Below are 22,840 nucleotides of genomic sequence, written 5' to 3' on the forward strand. Positions count from 1 at the left end.
ATCCACCCCCGGATAATGAACGTGCAGGGCTGTGTAATGATGAAGAGTATCTCTATACACTTCCACCCCCAGATAATGAACGTGCAGCGCTGTGTAATGTGTCGAGTATCTCTATACAAATCCACCCCCGGATAATGAATGTGCAGCGCTGTATTATGGTGTCGAGTATCTCAATACACTTCCACCCCCTGATAATAAACGTGCAGTGCTGTGTAATGATGTTCAGTATCCATCTCAAAACACATTTTGCCAAAATAACCTCCTCACAAAACTCTCCAACATGCTTCAGAGATCTTTTATTGATCCTGTTGTGAAGAAGGATGAAAGCTATATGGAAACGTGGTATTTAGCGGCAGGCTGCGTCCTTCCTACAATACAATTTGTTACAACCTTATTCCAGTCGTTCTTTTTAACTATTACTTTAAATTGCTGTATTTTTAGCTCCTCAGACACCCCAGCTCCTCACCAGTGAAGTTACCCGCATTTCTGCCGGCCATTTAAATGGCCAACCAGTAGAATGGCCATAAACAATTATATTGTGGCTTCTTATTGGCCAGCAATTCGGTGGTCATTTTGTGTCCCCATATGGAAGCATTTCCGAAAACGGCGAGTCCCAGGAGCTGAAAATATTGGTTTACACCCTGAATCCTGTCAAAAACGTTTAAAAAAAATTGTAGCCAGGATGGCTGCTTTAAAAAAAAAAATGCCCAACTACAGTACATCCATTTTCTTTTATCCCTGCTATAGTGTACATATGTGTTACAAGCACATGCGTGCGTACAAGTTACATGGAGCAAATATAGTCTTTAAAGCTGTACAGAAAATAAGACGTGAAGGTGCAATCGATCCCCAAAACCAGCTTAACGCTAAACACATCATCATATAAAAAAAAGGGCCAATTACATATACAATGCAAAGTAAGAAAGCGTACAGTTATCACGACAGCCATGCTGTTCTATCCCAGGGATTTGCAGAGGGAAGGTAGGAGGGCTTTGAACATGTACATTTCATGACGGCTGTGTATTTACGAAGAGGACGGCCATTTCAAACGCCCTTCTATTTCATTCCACTTTCAGGGCCCGGGATATCTGCTGTGGCTGCATACTCTGCTATCGAGCACTTATTAACGTTTCGTTTCACTTTCGCGTATCCATTGTCACCCCATTCCTCGCCCCAACTGCAAGGGAAAAATGATCAATGAAGAGGTGAAATAAAAGCGGGATTTTCCCTCTGCTTTCAAAGCAATGAAAACCCCTTAATGTCATAGTCTTCCGTCAACAAGCTCGTGTTCCCCTGATGAATATGCAGGGTGGGCATTGCCTGCGCAAAGTCCTGCTTAACTTAAAGCGACAATCCAAGCTTTTTTTTTATTTAAAACATTCTTTTTATTATTATTATCCAGGATTGAAGCAGGGGGTCTCCGGAGCTGAACCTTGTGAATTTCAGCTCTGGGGACCCCCTGCTTTCGGAGATACTTACCTCCATAGTTGGCACCAGTAGCTGCTCTGCTCAGCTAGCAGGGATCATGTAATGGCCGCTGTTCAAAGTTCCTGCGCCCCACAGACCAATAGGAAGCCGTGATGTCATCGGCTTCGGCTTCATATTGGCCCACGAGCTTTCAGCTTTAAAGCCCAGCTATCCCAGTCAGAGCGGCCATCTCCTACGGAGGTCTGTATCTCCGGAAGCAGGGAGTCCCCGGAGCTGAAATGAATGGGGTTCATCGCCAGAGACCCCCTGCTTCAATCTTGGGGAGGGTGGGGGGGGGGGAAGAAATACCTTTTTAAAAAGGTGCTTGGATTGCTCCTTTAGACCCAGACAAAAGAGCAGGTCTCACATTTCTGGCACTCAGACAGAGTAACATGACTTTTTCAGGCATCGCCACTGCTGAATATGGAAAAACACCTTATCACTAGTATTTATTTACATCCCATGAGTACAGTACCTCTAATTTTTGTTGACAGTGTTCCTATTTTTATAGGGAACTTGGGGCTTTCGAAAAACTCTCCTTACTTGATAAATACATGATATTAAGCTTTTTAAAATGTGATCCATTTCCAGCAATCTATATCTATATTTTTGAAACCATTGTATGTCCCTGTGTCTCCCTGTGTCTAGGGGCAATCACATTGGTCCTTTGGCCCGTCACTCCACCTCAGGCCAATCAGATTGGTCCGTGGCCCGGACCCGCCCCCGCACACCTCTCATTGGCTGCCTTGCTTAGCTGGACACACACACACACACACCTCCCTCTCTCTCTCTTCCTCACCCCAAGGCCTGGCCCTCTGGTTCCCCCCCCACCATCACCCAAACCTCACCTCCCTGCCTGCTTCCCCCCCCCCACCCTCCATCACCCCCCCTCACCCGGCCGCAACTCACCTCCCCTCGCGGTGCCCTTAACGCTGCTTGGCCGTGGGTGGGGGGTTTAGCGCCGCTGCTACCGCTCCCATCACCTCACAACCCTCAGGGGTGACGCAGCAGCCCTACCGCCTCCTTCCACTCTCCTCACAGCCTGCAAACCTGCTTGGCCGCGCACTGCGGGACATGCCGACGGGAGGAGCAGGGCAGTGGCGGCCGCGGCTGCGGCGCCGCTGACTGTCCCCTGGGGCGCCCACTGGGGGACACCTCACCACATGCCTCCCACCCACCCTGTTGCCTCCCCAAAGCTTCCACTATGCCTGCCCGCTATCTTCATGCAGCCGCCGCGTGAGGTATGGGGGGGAGGGGGGAGGGAGGGAATGGCGTCCCGCCCGCTATCTTCATGCCCCCAAAGTCGCCGCATGTGGGGGGGGGACGCCGGCCTTACCGCCCACTAGCTTCATGCCGCCACGGGAGGGGTAAGATGCAGGGGGGGAATGCAGGCCTGCCCGCCCGCTATCTTAAGGCCTCCACCTGAGGTATGAGGGAGGGGCGGGGGTAGGGGGGAGATGTCACTAAATAACCCACCCAGTCACTACATAACCCACCCAGTCACTAAATAACCCACCCACCCAGTCACCAAATAGCCCACCCACCCAGTCACTAAATAACCCACCCACCCAGTCACTAAATAACCAACCCACCCAGTCACTAAATAAAAGACCCACCCACCCAGTCACTAAATAACCAACACACCCAAGTCACTAAATAACTCACACACCCAGTCACTAAATAACCCACACTCCCACCCACCCAGTCACTAAATAACCCACACACCCACCCACCCAGTCACTAAATAATCCACACACCCACCCAGTCACTAAATAACCCACCCAGTCACTAAATAACCCACACACCCAATCACTAAATAACATACACACCCACCCAGTCAATAAATAACCCACCCAGTCAATAAATAACCCACCCAGTCACTAAATAACCCACCCACCCAGTCACTAAATAACCCACCCACACAGTCACTAAATAACCCACCCACCCAGTCACTAAATAAGTCACTAAATAATCCACCCACCCAGTCACTAAATAATCCACCCACCCATTAAATAATCCACCCAGTCACTAAATAATCCACCCACCCACTAAATAAAGGCCACAAAATAACCCACCAAGTCACTAACTAACTCACCCACCCACCACGTCACTAACTAACTAACTCAACCACCCATCCAATCACTAACTCACACACACACACTGACGCACACACAGTGACACACACCCCTGCCTTCCCCCGTGCCCCTGCCTTCCCCCCGCCTTCCCCCCCTTGCCCCTGCTTTTCACCCCTTGCCTTTCACCCCCGCCTTCCCCCCCTTGCCTTTCACCCCTGCCTTCCCCCCTTGCCTTTCACCCCACCCTTGCCCCTGCCTTCCCCCCCCTTGCCCCTGCCTTCCCCCCCCTTGCCCCTGCCTTCCCCCCCCTTGCCCCTGCCTTCCCCCCCCTTGCCCCTGCCTTCCCCCCCCTTGCCCCTGCCTTCCCCCTGCCTTCCTCCTGCCTTCCCACCTCCCTTGCCCCTGCCTTCCCCCTCCCTTGCCCCTGCCTTCCCTTCCCCCTTGCCCCTGCCTTCCCCCCCCCTTGCCCCTTCCTCCCCCCCTTGCCCCTGCCTTTCACCCCCCCTTGCCCCTACCTTTCAACCACCCGCCCCCCTCCTGCCCCCTCCCACCCCTGCCTTTCACCCACCCGCCCCCCTCCCGTCCCTGCCTTTCACCCACCCGTGCATTTGCACACTGAAGATCTCCCTATGACTCGCAGAGTGAAAGACAAGATTCTTTAAGCATGAGGGTGTTATGCCTCTTGGAAGATTTACTCTTGGACTGTTCGTAGACGTAAGGTTGTGTTATCATACATGAACATTTTTTAAGAAATCTATGACGCTGTTATGCCTGGTTGCTGTGCCTCTTCCATTGTGAATGCCCCAGGTATGCGCTAGCTGCTATGCACAGGACTCAGTATTTACTTGTGGTCATTTACAAAACTCTTGATATTGAAATTGTATAATTTATCTGTATGAAGGATCTTTGTATGTCCCTTATCTAGGGTGACCAGTCGTCTCAGTTTCGCCGGGACAGTCCTGGTTTTTAATCTAATGTCCCGTGTCTCCCACTTAGGGGCTTCAAAAGGCAAGGAAAAACACCCCCACTTAGTAACTCACCTATTTCTTATTATCCAATAGTCTGTGTCACAAGTGGTGCCGTAGCCCACGATAGTCATCCCGTGGTTAATTTCCGGAGCGCAATCCCCGTCAAAGATTCCTGGAATTAGGAAAATAGTAGAGAAACATTAACATTGAAGGGGACAGCCCCTCTAGGACGAAAAATTATCCAAGGACGGTGACATGTTTAATAGGTCAAATAGATCTGATTGAAAGTATATGTAACTACAGAATGAGTCAAACAGATAACCACAAGTAGCTGATATGCTGGAGTTGAGTGTGCCAGGACGGCACGGCTACTGGCAGGGGCAACAGTGCCAGCTCTGTCATGCTACTTCCTCTCATTAGATGTAGATCTCGCTCACGTGATCAAAACAGAATTGAAGGAGACCCCCTCTGCCTTTGCTGGGAGAAGGAGTGGCTCAGTGAGTAACGACACTGATTGACACTGCGATTGTTGCAGGGGTGTCTGGTTCAATTCCCGGTGTCGGCTCCTTGTGACCTTGGGCAAGTCACTTTATCTCCCTTTGCCTCAGGCATCAAAAACATAGATTGTAAGCTCCACAGGGCAGGGACCTGCGCCTGCAAAATATCTCTGTAAAGCGCTGCGTATAACTAGCAGCGCTATACAAGAACATGTTATTATTATTATCAGGGGGCTAGCCACGGCCATGTGACTGATACCGAAGCTGTCACATGGTCGCTATCCTGAAAGTTCAAATATGGCCACTGGGCTGCCCCACACCAGGACAAATTGTAAAATGTGCACTATAAATAGATACATGCACTATAAGTAGATAAATGTAAAGCACCAACACAATTTGTGTGAGAAAAAGAAGAGATTAAAGAGAAAGACGAATATCGGATGAGGTGGGTGACTGAGTGACTGCGTGGGTGGGTGAGTGACTGCCTTTGGGTGACTGCCTGGGTGGGTGACTGCTATGACTGAGTGACTGCCTGGGTGGGTGACTGCCTTTGGGTGACTGAGTGACTGCCAGGGTGGGTGGGTGACTGACCTTGACCGGGTGGGTACTGCTTCCTGCTCCCCTGCCCGCCAGACGCTTCCCCCTGCCCGGGGTGGGAGGTAGGGTCTGGGGGGCGCGGGATGTAGGCTTGGGTCAGGGAAAGAGGAGGTAGGCTGAGGGGGGGCAAGACTGATGGGCTAATTCCCGCCATGGGAGCATTACTCCCTGGCCCCAGGACCACGGCTGCTGCGCGGGGGGGAGCTGGGTTGGCGGGCGCGGGCTCGCCACGGCGCTTCCCCACCGCCCCACATTGGGAGCGGGAGGGAGCAGAGGGAAGCGGGCCCACAGACAACAGGCTTGACACCCTGTGCTTCCCTGCGCATGCACGCTGAGACCTCTGCTCTGCGCATGCGCACGGGGATCGCCGGCATTTTTTTTTCTTTTAAATAAAACGGTCATGGTCATGCAGGGGGCCCGGCAGACCCGCCCTGTAGGCGGGCTTGGGAAGCTTGTAACATATTTACTACTTGTTGGTCCAATTAAAGGTATCCTAACCCCTACTCCCTCTCCCTCCTTTGTTACTACATGGAAGAAAGGACCAAACCTGCTAACCCACCCTTCTTAGTAAACAATAAAGGAATTCTAGATTATAATATAGTCCATAACATTATAAACCTTACATCACATATATCCCCCCAGTGATTTTTTCTGCGAAAAAAAGGTGGGAATAATGTGGTCCTCCAACAATCTTTTTGTGAGAAGCTATTAACACAGTAGCCGTCGGAGAGCTCACGCATGTGCAGACGGCTACTGTGTTAATAGCATGCACCAGGGGTAGTGACTGATTTCAAAATCCACCGCCCCATGGCACTTAGCTATTGCAGCCGCCTCCTTACCTGCCGCCCTCCTCCTCCTTCTGAACCGCAGCCATGTCGCCAACGTGATGTCGCACAGCATCACGTTGCCATGGTAACGCGATGTCATGACATCGATTGACGCTGCGATGTCGCATTGCTATGGCAACAAGACGCCGTGACATCACGTTGCGGTTCAGAAGGAGAAGCAGGGCGGCAGGTAAGGAAGCGGCCGCAACAGCTAAATGACTTCCCACCAGGCTTGAAAGCGCAGCAAAAGTATATGCGGGCGGACATTTTTGCCACCCCAAAATGTTGCCGCCCTAGGCCCGGGCCTAAAGGGAAATCATCTCTCTCACCCACCCTCCTTCTCCTCATCATCTCTCTCACCCACCTCTCTCTCACCCACCCTCCTTCTCCTCATCATCATGTCTCACCCACCCTCATCATCTCTCTCACCCACATCTCTCTCACCCACCCTCCCCATCATCATGTCTCACCCACCCTCATCATCTCTCTCACCCACATCTCTCTCACCCACCCTCCCCATCATCTCTCTCACCCACCCTCCTTCTCCTCATCATCATGTCTCACCCACCCTCATCATCTCTCTCACCCACATCTCTCTCACCCACCCTCCCCATCATCTCTCTCACCCACCCTCCTTCTCCTCATCATCATGTCTCATCCACCCTCATCATCTCTCTCACCCACATCTCTCTCACCCACCCTCCCCCTCATCTCTCTCACCCACCCTTCTTCTCCTCATCATCATGTCTCATCCACCCTAATCATCTCTCTCACCCACATCTCTCTCACCCACCCTCCCCATCATCTCTCACCCACCCTCCTTCTCCTCATCATCATGTCTCACCCACCATCATCATCTCTCTCACCCACATCTCTCTCACCCACCTTCTCCTCATCATCATGTCTCACCCACCCTCATCATCTCTCTCACCCACATCTCTCTCACCCACCCTCCCCATCATCTCTCTCACCCACCCTCCTTCTCCTCATTATCATGTCTCATCCACCCTCATCATCTCTCTCACCCACATCTCTCTCACCCACCCTCCTTCTCCTCATCATCATGTCTCATCCACCCTCATCATCTCTCTCACCCACATCTCTCTCACCCACCCTCCCCATCATCTCTCTCACCCACCCTCCTTCTCCTCATCATCATGTCTCATCCACCCTCATCATCTCTCTCACCCACATCTCTCTCACCCACCCTCCCCATCATCTCTCTCACCCACCCTCCTTCTCCTCATCATCATGTCTCACCCACCCTCATCATCTCTCTCACCCACATCTCTCTCACCCACCTTCTCCTCATCATCATGTCTCACCCACCCTCATCATCTCTCTCACCCACATCTCTCTCACCCACCCTCCTTCTCCTCATCATCATGTCTCATCCACCCTCATCATCTCTCTCATCCACATCTCTCACCCTCCCTCCTTCTCCTCATCATCATGTCTCATCCACCCTCATCATCTCTCTCACCCACATCTCTCTCACCCACCCTCCTCATCATCATCATCGTGTCTCATCCACCCTCATCATCTCTCTCACCCACATCTCTCTCACCCACCCTCCTCATCATCATCATCATGTCTCATCCACCCTCATCATCTCTCTCACCCATATCTCTCTCACCCACCCTCCTCATCATCATGTCTCATCCACCCTCATCATCTCTCTCACCCACATCTCTCTCACCCACCCTCCTCCTCATCATCATCATCATGTCTCATCCACCCTCATCATCTCTCTCACCCACATCTCTCTCACCCACCCTCCTTCTCCTCATCATCATGTCTCACCCACCCTCATCATCTCTCTCACCCACCCTCCTTCTCCTCATCATCATGTCTCATCCATCCTCATCATTTCTCTCACCCACATCTCTCTCACCCACCCTCCTCATCATCATCATCATGTCTCATCCACCCTCATCATCTCTCTCACCCACATCTCTCTCACCCACCCTCCTCATCATCATCATCATGTCTCATCAACCCTCATCATCTCTCTCACCCACATCTCTCTCACCCACCATCCTCCTCCTCATCATCATCATGTCTCATCCACCCTCATCATCTCTCACCCACATCCATCTCACCCACCCTCCTTATCATCATCATCATGTCTCATACACCCTCATCATCTCTCTCACCCACATCTCTCTCACCCACCCTCCTCATCATCATCATCATGTCTCATCCACCCTCATCATCTCTCTCACCCACATCTCTCTCACCCACCTTCTCCTCATCATCTCTCTCACCCACATCTCTCTCACCCACATCTCTCTCACCCACCTTCTCCTCATCATCTCTCTCACCCACATCTCTCACCCACCTTCTCCTCATCATCTCTCTCACCCACATCTCTCTCACCCACCCTCCTCATCATCATCATGTCTCATCCACCCTCATCATCTCTCTCACCCACATCTCTCTCACCCACCCTCCCCATCATCTCTCTCACCCACCCTCCTTCTCCTCATCATCATGTCTCATCCACCCTCATCATCTCTCTCACCCACATCTCTCTCACCCACCCTCCCCATCATCTCTCTCACCCACCCTCCTTCTCCTCATCATCATGTCTCATCCACCCTCATCATCTCTCTCACCCACATCTCTCTCACCCACCCTCCTCCTCATCATCATCATTTATCTTACCCATCATTTATCTCACCCTCCTCCTCATCATCTCTCTCACCCACATCTCTCTCACCCACCCTCCCCATCATCTCTCTCCCCCACCCTCCTTCTCCTCATCATCATGTCTCATCCACCCTCATCATCTCTCTCACCCATATCTCTCTCACCCACCCTCCTTCTCCTCATCATCATGTCTCACCCACCCTCATCATCTCTCTCACCCACATCTCTCTCACCCACCCTCCTTCTCCTCATCATCATGTCTCATCCACCCTCATCATCTCTCTCACCCACATCTCTCTCACCCTCCTCCTCATCATCATGTCTCATCCACCCTCATCATCTCTCTCACCCACATCTCTCTAACCCACCCTCCTCATCATCTCTCTCACCCACCCTCCTTCTCCTCATCATCATGTCTCATCCACCCTCATCATCTCTCTCACCCACCTCTCTCTCACCCACCCTCCCCATCATCTCTCTCACCCACCCTCCTCATCATCATCATTTATCTTACCCATCATTTATCTCACCCTCCTCCTCATCATCTCTCTAACCCACCCTCCTCGTCATCTTTCTCACCCACCCTCCTTCTCCTCATCATCATGTCTCATCCACCCTCATCATCTCTCTCACCCACCTCTCTCTCACCCACCCTCCCCATCATCTCTCTCACCCACCCTCCTCATCATCATCATTTATCTTACCCATCATTTATCTCACCCTCCTCCTCATCATCTCTCTAACCCACCCTCCTCATCATCTCTCTCACCCACCCTCCTTCTCCTCATCATCTCTCTAACCCACCCTCCTCATCATCTCTCTCACCCACCCTCCTTCTCCTCATCATCATGTCTCATCCACCCTCATCATCTCTCTCACCCACATCTCTCTCACCCACCCTCCTTCTCCTCATCATCATGTCTCATCCACCCTCATCATCTCTCTCACCCACATCTCTCTCACCCACCCTCCTTCTCCTCATCATCATGTCTCATCCACCCTCATCATCTCTCTCACCCACATCTCTCTCACCCACCCTCCTTCTCCTCATCATCATGTCTCATCCACCCTCATCATCTTTCTCACCCACATCTCTCTCACCCACCCTCCTCCTCATCATCATCATGTCTCACCCACCCTCATCATCTCTCTCACCCACATCTCTCTCACCCACCCTCCTTCTCCTCATCATCATGTCTCATCCACCCTCATCATCTCTCTCACCCACATCTCTCTCACCCACCCTCCTCCTCATCATCATCATGTCTCACCCACCCTCATCATCTCTCTCACCCACATCTCTCTCACCCACCCTCCTCCTCATCATCATCATCATTTATCTTACCCATCATTTATCTCACCCTCCTCCTCATCATATCTCTAACCCACCCTCCTCATCATCTCTCTCACCACCCTCATCTCTCACCCATCCACCTCCTCGTCTCTCACCCACCTCCTCATCCACCCTTCCCTCCTCATCTCTCACCCACCCCTCATCTCTCATCCTCACATATCCTCCTCATCTCATATCCCTTCTCCTCATCTCTCATCCCTCTCACCCACCCTCCTCCTCATCTCTCTCACCCACCCTCCTCATCATCTCTCTCATCCACCCTCCTCATCATCATCTCTCACTCACCCTCCTCCTCATCTCTCTCACCCACCCTCCTCCGGATGATCTCTCACCCACCCTCCTCCTCCTCATCTCTCACCCAACCTCCTCCTCATGATCATCATCATCATCATCTCTCACCCACCCTCCTCCTCATCATCATCTCTCTCATCCATCCTCCTCATCATCATCCTCCTCTCACCCCCTCCTCCTCATCATGTCTCACCCACCATCATCATTTATATCACCCATCATTTATCTCACCTTCCTCCTCATCATCATCATTTCTCTAACCAACCCTCCTCATCATCTCTCACCCACCCTCCTAATCATCATCGTATCTCACCCACCCTCCTCCTCATTTCCCACCAACCCTCATCCTCACCTCTCACCCACCCTCCTCAACCACCATCTCCCTCCTCATCTCTAACCCACTCCTCATCTCTCATCCCCACATATCCTCCTCATCTCATATCCCCTCCATATCGCCTTATCTCTCATCCCTCTCTCACCCACACTCCTCCTCCTAATCATCTCTCACACCCACCCTCCTCAGCATCATATCTCACCCACCCTCTTCATCATCTCTCTCACGCACCCTCCTTCTCCTCATCATCATCTCTCTCAACCACCCTCCTCATCATCTCTCTCACCCACGCTACTTATCATCATCTCTGTCACCCAACATCTCTCACACCCCTCCCACATCTCTCAATCCCCCACACCTCATCTAAACCCCCCCACACACTCCTCATCTCTCACCCCTTTCCAGTCCTCATCTTGTACCCCCAACTCCTCATCTCACCCACCCCACACTCCTCCTCTCTCACCCCCCAAACACATATTTCACCCCCCATCTCTCACCCCCCTCTAATCCTCATCTATCACCCTCTCCACTCCTCATTTCTCACCCCCCCACTCCTCATTTCTCACCCCCCACTCCTCATCTCATATCCCCCACACCTCATGCCCTCATATCCTCCTCATCAACTCTCATCCCCCCTCCTCACCCCCTCAATACCTAGCTTCAGTGGAGGACCTCAGGAGTGCAGCAGGGTGGTGGCAGAGGCAGGCACCAGGAGAAGATGACGATGGCCTGCCAAAGCAGAGCAGGGTGTCAGAGGAGTTGGGAAGCGGCAGGGGTGTACAGCCATGGAGGAGCGCGCCGTAGTAGCGGCAGACACCGGAAGTCAGTGAAAACTTCCGGGTCGGACCGCTGGGGCGCGCTCCTTGCTGGCTGTCCTCCTCTGCCACCCTGCTCTGCTCTGGCGGGCAGCCGTCTTCTCCCGCCGCCCACCTCTGCTGCTGCCGCTCTGCTCCCACTAATCGGCACCCCTCCAATTTGCGCACCCCAGGTTTACACACTAGCTGTATGAAAAAGATGGGGAAACAGCGTATCACTGCCAACACCCTGAGTAAAAAGGGTAGGCCGGTGCTAATTGTCCCTGGGGAGGAGTATCCAGATAGAAGAGTGGGCCGGTGCTAAGAGTTCCTGGGGCGGAGTATCCGAAGGGCAAGGGGGGGGGGGGGCGGTGGTAAGAGTTCCTGGGGCGGAGTATCCGAAGGGCAAGGGGGGGAGGTGGTGGTAAGAGTTCCTGGGGCGGAGTATCCGAAGGGCAGGGGGGGCGGTGGTAAGAGTTCCTGGGGCGGAGTATCCGAAGGGCAGGGGGGGGGCGGTGGTAAGAGTTCCTGGGGCGGAGTATCCGAAGGGCAGGGGGGGGGCGGTGGTAATGGTCCCTAGGGCGGAGTCTCCAGAGGGCAGAGTGATATGGTGCAAAGGGTCCTTGGGGGGAGTATCCGGAACGCAGGGTGGGCCAGGGATAAGGGTCCCAAACATGAGACATTTTGGGTCTTCAAGTTAAAAATTCTGGTACCTTTGGGACTTAATGTCGATATTGAGTTAGGTGTGTTCCTTTAAGGTGATTTACATTCTGTGGATAGTATTTCTAGTTAATTTTAGTTATACTTCTTTACCTATTTTAGCATTATTTTTATTATGGTTTTTAAGATTATTATGAGCTGATAAGTGATCTTATACTGTACATCGTTATAGTTCTATCACAGGTGATGGTAAATCATTACTGTTTTATTAATGATTCCCTATGACTAATATTTTCTTCTATTTTCTATTACATATCTCATCTGGAGGAAAGAATACATCAAAGACTCAGTTTTAGATATTTTATGAGTTTAGGTAGATTAGCTAAATCTTCTAGTTCTACTTGTTCTTTATTGATTTTTTTTATCAATTGTATAACTATGTATGAGGGAGTGTATAGGATTTATGTATTTATTATGCATTATGTATTACTTATTATGCACATTTTATTAGTACATAATTTTTATTATTCTAGACCTAATGGTCAATTTTACATTGTATTGTGATTAAATTGTATTGTGTATTTTATAGTTATTGCAAATTTAGCCATTTGTAATCACTGGTGCACTTATTGTGTGTCAGAGCCAATAGGGAGGGCTCTGCATACCTTAGGGGGGAATATATAACTCTATAGATGTAGGTGGGAGCTACTCATGAGGAAGCTGTCAGTTAGTACATTGAAACGCGTAGAGTGCATAGCTAAGGCTAAGGCCCCGGTCTCTCCGCTGTAATGCGCGCCCGCGCTTTTGGCGGCGCGTTCAGCCGATTCCCCGGTCTGCAGCTCACTGCAGGAGGAGAGACCGGGGTGGGGGGGCGTGGCGGAGGAGTGACGGGGGTGCGGCCATGACGTCACCCGGCAGGTTCGCCCTCATTGGCTGAACCGCCGGGGGGCGTGCCTAATCGCTCGACGCGAGTCCTGCTCTCAATCTAATTGAGAGCAGGAGAAGCTCTCGCGCGAGCGCTGCGGCCCCCCCTCACAGCGGGCCCGGCGCCATTGCCGGGAGGGCTCTCATGCGCGCAGCGTCCGCCACAGCGGACACTGTAGTAGGCAGCGGGGGCAAGCCCTAACTAGCGCGATCTGTAGAGAAGAGAGCAGACCATCCTCTGACGTGCTGACGGCCGAGATACCGGAACCGGAAGTGAGGTGGGAGGCTGTAACGTGAGCGGACGCGATTGGAGGCACAGACAAATGAGGAAGTGGTGAGATCGCTACTCACCACACTGGGACACTGTCTTTCCTATTCTGCCTTTTGATCAGCGCCTAAGTGTAAGCCTCCATTTGTGAGAAAAATGTATACATTGCTTTATGTTGCATCTGTACTATGGGTCTGTCTCTTACTCTTTGAGACACACTGGACCACCCGCATCTTACCTAGCTAGAGACAACATTGCCACGGTTTGGGACACTGCCTTATTTTTCTGCTCTATTGTGAGTAGGAATTTTATAGGTTTCTTCACTTGATAATTATGTTTGCACCACAGTATTGTGCTATGTGATTTTTCTCTTTTTCATGGCATCTACCTCCGCTCCCCTTACATTTTTGGAGATAAGGGTCCCTGGGGCGGAGGATCTGGAGAGCAGGGTGGGCTGAGGATAAGAGTCCCTGGACCGGAGTATCCGGAGAGCAGGTTGGGCTGGGGGTAATGGTCCCTGGGCTGGAGTATCTGGAGAGCAGGGAGAGCTCAGGATAAGGGTCCCTGGGGCGGAGTAACTGGAGAGCAGGGTGGGCTGGGGCTAATGGTCCCTGTGGTGGAGTAACTGGAGAGCAGGGTGGGCTGGGGATAAGGGTCTTTAGGGTGGAGTGTACGCAGAGCAGGGTGGGCTGGTGCTAAGGGTCTCTGGGGCCGAGTATCCGGAGGGCAGGGTGGGCCGGGGCTCCAGCAGCCTTAGACAGCTGCTCAAAAAGAGCTAGGTGTTTGTTTAAGTTTGTTTTACCAACCTACTTGCATCTATGATGTACTTGGCCATTTGTCACACCACATACACCGTTACACCACATACACTGTTGCACCACATACACTGTTGTCCAGTGTAGCACTGGATAATCATGGACACATGACACAAAGCTTGGCCTCCTGCAGACGCACTTACTAGTATTCCCTCCTACTGTCTCTGTACGTTCTCCCTACCTACCAATTAGATTGTAAGCTCCTCGGAGCAGGGACTCCTTCCTTAATGTTACTTTTACAGTATGTCTGAAGCACTTATTCCCATGATGTGTTATTTATATTTGTTATTTATATGACATGTATTACTACTGTGAAGCGCTATGTACATTTTATGGCGCTATACAAATAAAGACATACATACATACATACATACACCACATACACCATTATATACCCTGTACACTTAATATTGCATTTGTTCCTCTTCCACCACACTTACAATGCTTAGATTGTAAGATTTTTTTTGGGGGGGGGCACAGTTTCCCTCTCACATTAATGTGTGTAATACTCATCCTTGTATTGACAAAAAATAAAATATGTATCTTGATATAACTGACAGTCTACATGGCACTGTACACAATGAGTCCCTGAGGCGCAGGGAGATAAGGTGACCTGCTCAAGGTCACACGGAGCTGACACTGGGATCACCCACTCCAAAGGCTGACAGTGACATTAGTACTTTTGCCTTGCTCTTGTATTGTTCAGATTACCAAATCAGCGTTGTATATATGTTCATCACGATATAAGAATAAGTAATAATAATAATAATATTGGTAGTGCTAACATACCTTCCACATACATCATGAAGTCAAAATCAACTCCAAATGCAATTGTTACAGGTCCATCCAGTGCTACGGACTTTGCTATATTTTCCTCTCCAGGCAGATAATAATATTTGGTCATGTTTAGATCCAGCGACTCCTTGTTTTTGTACGAACATTTCTGATTCTGAAGAAGAAAATTAAGAGAGATTTAAATTAACAACCAAGATCTTCCCAAATCCAACATGCACACCTACCAGATACTAACATGTCTCAGTGTAGATCGTAAGCAGAAAAAAAACAAATCGAAAGAGTCTGCATATGACTAATGTAAACCCTGCCAATTATAGGTGGTTCCCCAATCTCCCCAAAAATATAAAGAAGTGGATGCATATAGGTAGGGTGACCAGACATCACTGGTTTAGCCAGGGCAGTCCAGTGTTTTTGTTCTTTGTCCCGGTGTGCCGAAATGTTAGTAAATTTCCTGTTTTTTGGTTGCGTCAGTGCTCGTGCACACGGGACATTTGTCCGGGTAAAAATATGGTCACGTATACAAAAATATGGTCACGTAAACATACATACATATAATAAGATACTGTATAAAAACAGTTACAAAAATTCTCAATTTAATTTTCAATAGCTACTCCAAAATGTTATTTACTTTGGGCTTTTGTTCAGCATTGTACACTTTTAAATACCAAATATTTAAACTGTGACAAAACCTGCACAGACATTTGACATCAGATTTTTGGACATTTGTTGGACTATCTGTAACCAGTGGCGGATTTATCATTTTATCACCCATATGCTCTAAGCTTAGTGCCCTAGTTTTTTTTGTTTTTTGTTTTGCAATGCCACTGATCTTTATATTAAGTAAAAAAATATAAAATAATAAATTAAGGGTCAGCAATAAGCTTAGAGCCTATGGCTGGCAAAATAATAAAGGGTCGGCCTTAGACATTGTAAGTGAAAAGGGTACGTACCTCCCGGAGGCCATTCCTTGAAGTGCTTCTGCAGCGTAGCGACATCACAGCGGCATGTGGCAACGCGGCGTCGTTTCACGTCGGGTCGCCATGACAACGCAATGCTGCAGGAGAGGGGCCGCTCCAGAGATGGTAAGACCCTCCTCTCAACACAGACACAACCCACCCCACTTACCTTGGAGAGAGAAGCGATCTGCAGGTCCGGCGAGCCAGATAGAAATCAAGCTGTATTGGTGATCCATTGAAGAAGGACTGCTATAGCCCAGCAAACCTTGTGGGAAATCCACCTCTGTAACTATTGCTTTCTCATAACCTTTTGTTACACTGATCTTACCGTATCCTCCATCTTTAAAATCGTTTGTAGCCATTATTTTTAACTTGCATTTTAATCTTAAAACATCTTGGCACAATTTCTGCGCACATGGAAAAATTGACCAGTTGGCGCTCCTTAAATTAAAGATGGAAAAGTCATGATACAGGCATACCCCGCATTAACGTACGCAATGGGACCGGAGCATGTATGTAACTATGTAACACAGGCATACCCCGCATTAACGTACGCAATGGGACCGGAGCATGTATGTAACTATGTAACACAGGCATACCCCGCATTAACGTACGCAATGGGACAGGAGCATGTATGTAACACAGGCATACCCCGCATTAACGTACGCAATGGGACCGGAGCATGTATGTAACTATGTAACACAGGCATACCCCACATTAACGTACGCAATGGGACCAGAGCATGTATGTAACTATGTAACACAGGCATACCCCGCATTAACGTACGCAATGGGACCTGAGCATGTATGTAACTATGTAACACAGGCATACCCCGCATTAACGTACGCAATGGGACCGGAGCATGTATGTAACTATGTAACACAGGCATACCCCGCATTAACGTACGCAATGGGACCGGAGCATGTATGTAACTATGTAACACAGGCATACCCCGCATTAACGTACGCAATGGGACCGGAGCATGTATGTAACACAGGCATACCCCGCATTAACGTACGCAATGGGACCGGAGCATGTATGTAACTATGTAACACAGGCATACCCCACATTAACGTACGCAATGGGACCAGAGCATGTATGTAACTATGTAACACAGGCATACCCCGCATTAACGAACGCAATGGGACCGGAGCATGTATGTAACTATGTAACACAGGCATACCCCGCATTAACGTACGCAATGGGACTGGAGCATGTATGTAACTATGTAACACAGGCATACCCCGCATTAACGTACGCAATGGGACCGGAGCATGTATGTAACACAGGCATACCCCGCATTAACGTACGCAATGGGACCGGAGCATGTATGTAACTATGTAACACAGGCATACCCCGCATTAACGTACGCAATGGGACCAGAGCATGTATGTAACTATGTAACACAGGCATACCCCGCCTTAACGTACGCAATGGGACCGGAGCATGTATGTAACTATGTAACACAGGCATACCCCGCATTAACGTACGCATTAACGTACGCAATGGGACCAGAGCATGTATGTAACTATGTAACACAGGCATACCCCGCATTAACGTACGCAATGGGACCGGAGCATGTATGTAACTATGTAACACAGGCATACCCCGCATTAACGTACGCAATGGGACCGGAGCATGTATGTAACTATGTAACACAGGCATACCCCGCATTAACGTACGCAATGGGACCGGAGCATGTATGTAACTATGTAACACAGGCATACCCCGTATTAACGTACGCAATGGGACCGGAGCATGTATGTAACTATGTAACACAGGCATACCCCGTATTAACGTACGCATTGGGACCGGAGCATGTATGTAACTATGTAACACAGGCATACCCCGCATTAACGTACGCAATGGGACCGGAGCATGTATGTAACTATGTAACACAGGCATACCCCGCATTAACGTACGCAATGGGACCGGAGCATGTATGTAACTATGTAACACAGGCATACCCCGTATTAACGTACGCATTGGGACCGGAGCATGTATGTAACTATGTAACACAGGCATACCCCGCATTAACGTACGCAATGGGACCGGAGCATGTAGGTAACTATGTAACACAGGCATACCCCGCATTAACGTACGCAATGGGACCGGAGCATGTATGTAACTATGTAACACAGGCATACCCCGCATTAACGTACGCAATGGGATCGGAGCATGTATGTAACTATGTAACACAGGCATACCCCGCATTAACGTACGCAATGGGACCGGAGCATGTATGTAACTATGTAACACAGGCATACCCCGCATTAACGTACGCAATGGGACCGGAGCATGTATGTAACTATGTAACACAGGCATACCCCGCATTAACGTACGCAATGGGACCGGAGCATGTATGTAACACAGGCATACCCCGCATTAACGTACGCAATGGGACCGGAGCATGTATGTAACTATGTAACACAGGCATACCCCGCATTAACGTACGCAATGGGACCAGAGCATGTATGTAACTATGTAACACAGGCATACCCCGCATTAACGTACGCAATGGGACCGGAGCATGTATGTAACTATGTAACACAGGCATACCCCGCATTAACGTACGCAATGGGACCAGAGCATGTATGTAACTATGTAACACAGGCATACCCCGCATTAACGTACGCAATGGGACCGGAGCATGTATGTAACTATGTAACACAGGCATACCCCGCATTAACGTACGCAATGGGACCGGAGCATGTATGTAACTAAGTAACACAGGCATACCCCGCATTAACGTACGCAATGGGACCGGAGCATGTATGTAACTATGTAACACAGGCATACCCCGTATTAACGTACGCAATGGGACCGGAGCATGTATGTAACTATGTAACACAGGCATACCCCGTATTAACGTACGCATTGGGACCGGAGCATGTATGTAACTATGTAACACAGGCATACCCCGCATTAACGTACGCAATGGGACCGGAGCATGTATGTAACTATGTAACACAGGCATACCCCGCATTAACGTACGCAATGGGACCGGAGCATGTATGTAACTATGTAACACAGCCATACCCCGCATTAACGTACGCAATGGGACCGGAGCATGTATGTAACTATGTAACACAGGCATACCCCGTATTAACGTACGCATTGGGACCGGAGCATGTATGTAACTATGTAACACAGGCATACCCCGCATTAACGTACGCATTGGGACCGGAGCATGTATGTAACTATGTAACACAGGCATACCCCGTATTAACGTACGCATTGGGACCGGAGCATGTATGTAACTATGTAACACAGGCATACCCCGCATTAACATACGCATTGGGACCGGAGCATGTATGTAACTATGTAACACAGGCATACCCCGCATTAACTTACGCAATGGGACCGGAGCATGTATGTAAATGTAACACAGGCATACCCCGCATTAACGTACGCAATGGGACCAGAGCATGTATGTAACTATGTAACACAGGCATACCCCGCATTAACGTACACAATGGGACCGGAGCATGTATGTAACTATGTAACACAGGCATACCCCGTATTAACGTACGCATTGGGACCGGAGCATGTATGTAACTATGTAACACAGGCATACCCCGCATTAACGTACGCATTGGGACCGGAGCATGTATGTAACTATGTAACACAGGCATACCCCGTATTAACGTACGCATTGGGACCGGAGCATATATGTAACTATGTAACACAGGCATACCCCGCATTAACGTACGCATTGGGACCGGAGCATGTATGTAACTATGTAACACAGGCATACCCCGTATTAACGTACGCATTGGGACCGGAGCATGTATGTAACTATGTAACACAGGCATACCCCGCATTAACATACGCATTGGGACCGGAGCATGTATGTAACTATGTAACACAGGCATACCCCGCATTAACTTACGCAATGGGACCGGAGCATGTATGTAAATGTAACACAGGCATACCCCGCATTAACGTACGCAATGGGACCAGAGCATATATGTAACTATGTAACACAGGCATACCCCGCATTAACGTACGCAATGGGACCGGAGCATGTATGTAACTATGTAACACAGGCATACCCCGCATTAACGTACGCAATGGGACCGGAGCCTGTATGTAACTATGTAACACAGGCATACCCCGTATTAACGTACGCAATGGGACCGGAGCATGTATGTAACTATGTAACACAGGCATACCCCGCATTAACGTACGCAATGGGACCGGAGCATGTATGTAACTATGTAACACAGGCATACCCCGCATTAACGTACGCAATGGGACTGGAGCATGTATGTAACTATGTAACACAGGCATACCCCGCATTAACGTACTGTACGCAATGGGACCGGAGCATGTATGTAACTATGTAACACAGGCATACCCCGCATTAACGTACGCAATGGGACCGGAGCATGTATGTAACTATGTAACACAGGCATACCCCGCATTAACGTACGCAATGGGACCGGAGCATGTATGTAACTATGTAACACAGGCATACCCCGCATTAACGTACGCAATGGGACCGGAGCATGTATGTAACTATGTAACACAGGCATACCCCGCATTAACGTACGCAATGGGACCGGAGCATGTATGTAACTATGTAACACAGGCATACCCCGCATTAACGTACGCAATGGGACCGGAGCATGTATGTAACACAGGCATACCCCGCATTAACGTACGCAATGGGACCGGAGCATGTATGTAACTATGTAACACAGGCATACCCCGCATTAACGTACGCAATGGGACCGGAGCATGTATGTAACTATGTAACACAGGCATACCCCGCATTAACGTACGCATTGGGACCGGAGCATGTATGTAACTATGTAACACAGGCATACCCCGCATTAACATACGCATTGGGACCGGAGCATGTATGTAACTATGTAACACAGGCATACCCCGCATTAACTTACGCAATGGGACCGGAGCATGTATGTAAATGTAACACAGGCATACCCCGCATTAACGTACGCAATGGGACCAGAGCATGTATGTAACTATGTAACACAGGCATACCCCGCATTAACGTACACAATGGGACCGGAGCATGTATGTAACTATGTAACACAGGCATACCCCGTATTAACGTACGCATTGGGACCGGAGCATGTATGTAACTATGTAACACAGGCATACCCCGCATTAACGTACGCATTGGGACCGGAGCATGTATGTAACTATGTAACACAGGCATACCCCGTATTAACGTACGCATTGGGACCGGAGCATATATGTAACTATGTAACACAGGCATACCCCGCATTAACGTACGCATTGGGACCGGAGCATGTATGTAACTATGTAACACAGGCATACCCCGTATTAACGTACGCATTGGGACCGGAGCATGTATGTAACTATGTAACACAGGCATACCCCGCATTAACATACGCATTGGGACCGGAGCATGTATGTAACTATGTAACACAGGCATACCCCGCATTAACTTACGCAATGGGACCGGAGCATGTATGTAAATGTAACACAGGCATACCCCGCATTAACGTACGCAATGGGACCAGAGCATGTATGTAACTATGTAACACAGGCATACCCCGCATTAACGTACACAATGGGACCGGAGCATGTATGTAACTATGTAACACAGGCATACCCCGTATTAACGTACGCATTGGGACCGGAGCATGTATGTAACTATGTAACACAGGCATACCCCGCATTAACGTACGCATTGGGACCGGAGCATGTATGTAACTATGTAACACAGGCATACCCCGTATTAACGTACGCATTGGGACCGGAGCATGTATGTAACTATGTAACACAGGCATACCCCGCATTAACATACGCATTGGGACCGGAGCATGTATGTAACTATGTAACACAGGCATACCCCGCATTAACGTACGCAATGGGACCGGAGCATGTATGTAACTATGTAACACAGGCATACCCCGCATTAACGTACGCAATGGGACCGGAGCCTGTATGTAACTATGTAACACAGGCATACCCCGTATTAACGTACGCAATGGGACCGGAGCATGTATGTAACTATGTAACACAGGCATACCCCGCATTAACGTACGCAATGGGACCGGAGCATGTATGTAACTATGTAACACAGGCATACCCCGCATTAACGTACGCAATGGGACTGGAGCATGTATGTAACTATGTAACACAGGCATACCCCGCATTAACGTACTGTACGCAATGGGACCGGAGCATGTATGTAACTATGTAACACAGGCATACCCCGCATTAACGTACGCAATGGGACCGGAGCATGTATGTAACTATGTAACACAGGCATACCCCGCATTAACGTACGCAATGGGACCAGAGCATGTATGTAACTATGTAACACAGGCATACCCCGCATTAACGTACGCAATGGTACCGGAGCATGTATGTAACTATGTAACACAGGCATACCCCGCATTAACGTACGCAATGGGACCGGAGCATGTATGTAACACAGGCATACCCCGCATTAACGTACGCAATGGGACCGGAGCATGTATGTAACTATGTAACACAGGCATACCCCGCATTAACGTACGCAATGGGACCAGAGCATGTATGTAACTATGTAACACAGGCATACC

At 49.5% G+C, this 22,840-nt stretch overlaps 1 protein-coding gene across 1 annotated transcript in view; it reads right to left on the reverse strand.

The window, feature by feature from the left end:
* Positions 1-279: 279 nt before the first annotated feature.
* The window catches only part of LOC142469117 (cathepsin S-like), a 39,983-nt gene continuing 17,422 nt past the window's right edge, over positions 280-22,840 (reverse strand). Inside the window, exons 6-8 of the mRNA XM_075576042.1 lie at positions 15,313-15,472; positions 4,583-4,682; positions 280-1,177 (exon numbers count right to left, since the gene is read on the reverse strand). Of these exons, the coding sequence (XP_075432157.1) occupies positions 1,057-1,177; positions 4,583-4,682; positions 15,313-15,472 (381 nt within the window). The 3' untranslated portion in view covers positions 280-1,056. The remainder of the gene's footprint in view (positions 1,178-4,582; positions 4,683-15,312; positions 15,473-22,840) is intronic.

The sequence above is a fragment of the Ascaphus truei genome, chromosome 18 (genome assembly GCF_040206685.1).
Source record: "Ascaphus truei isolate aAscTru1 chromosome 18, aAscTru1.hap1, whole genome shotgun sequence".
Classification (NCBI taxonomy): Eukaryota; Metazoa; Chordata; class Amphibia; order Anura; family Ascaphidae; genus Ascaphus; species Ascaphus truei.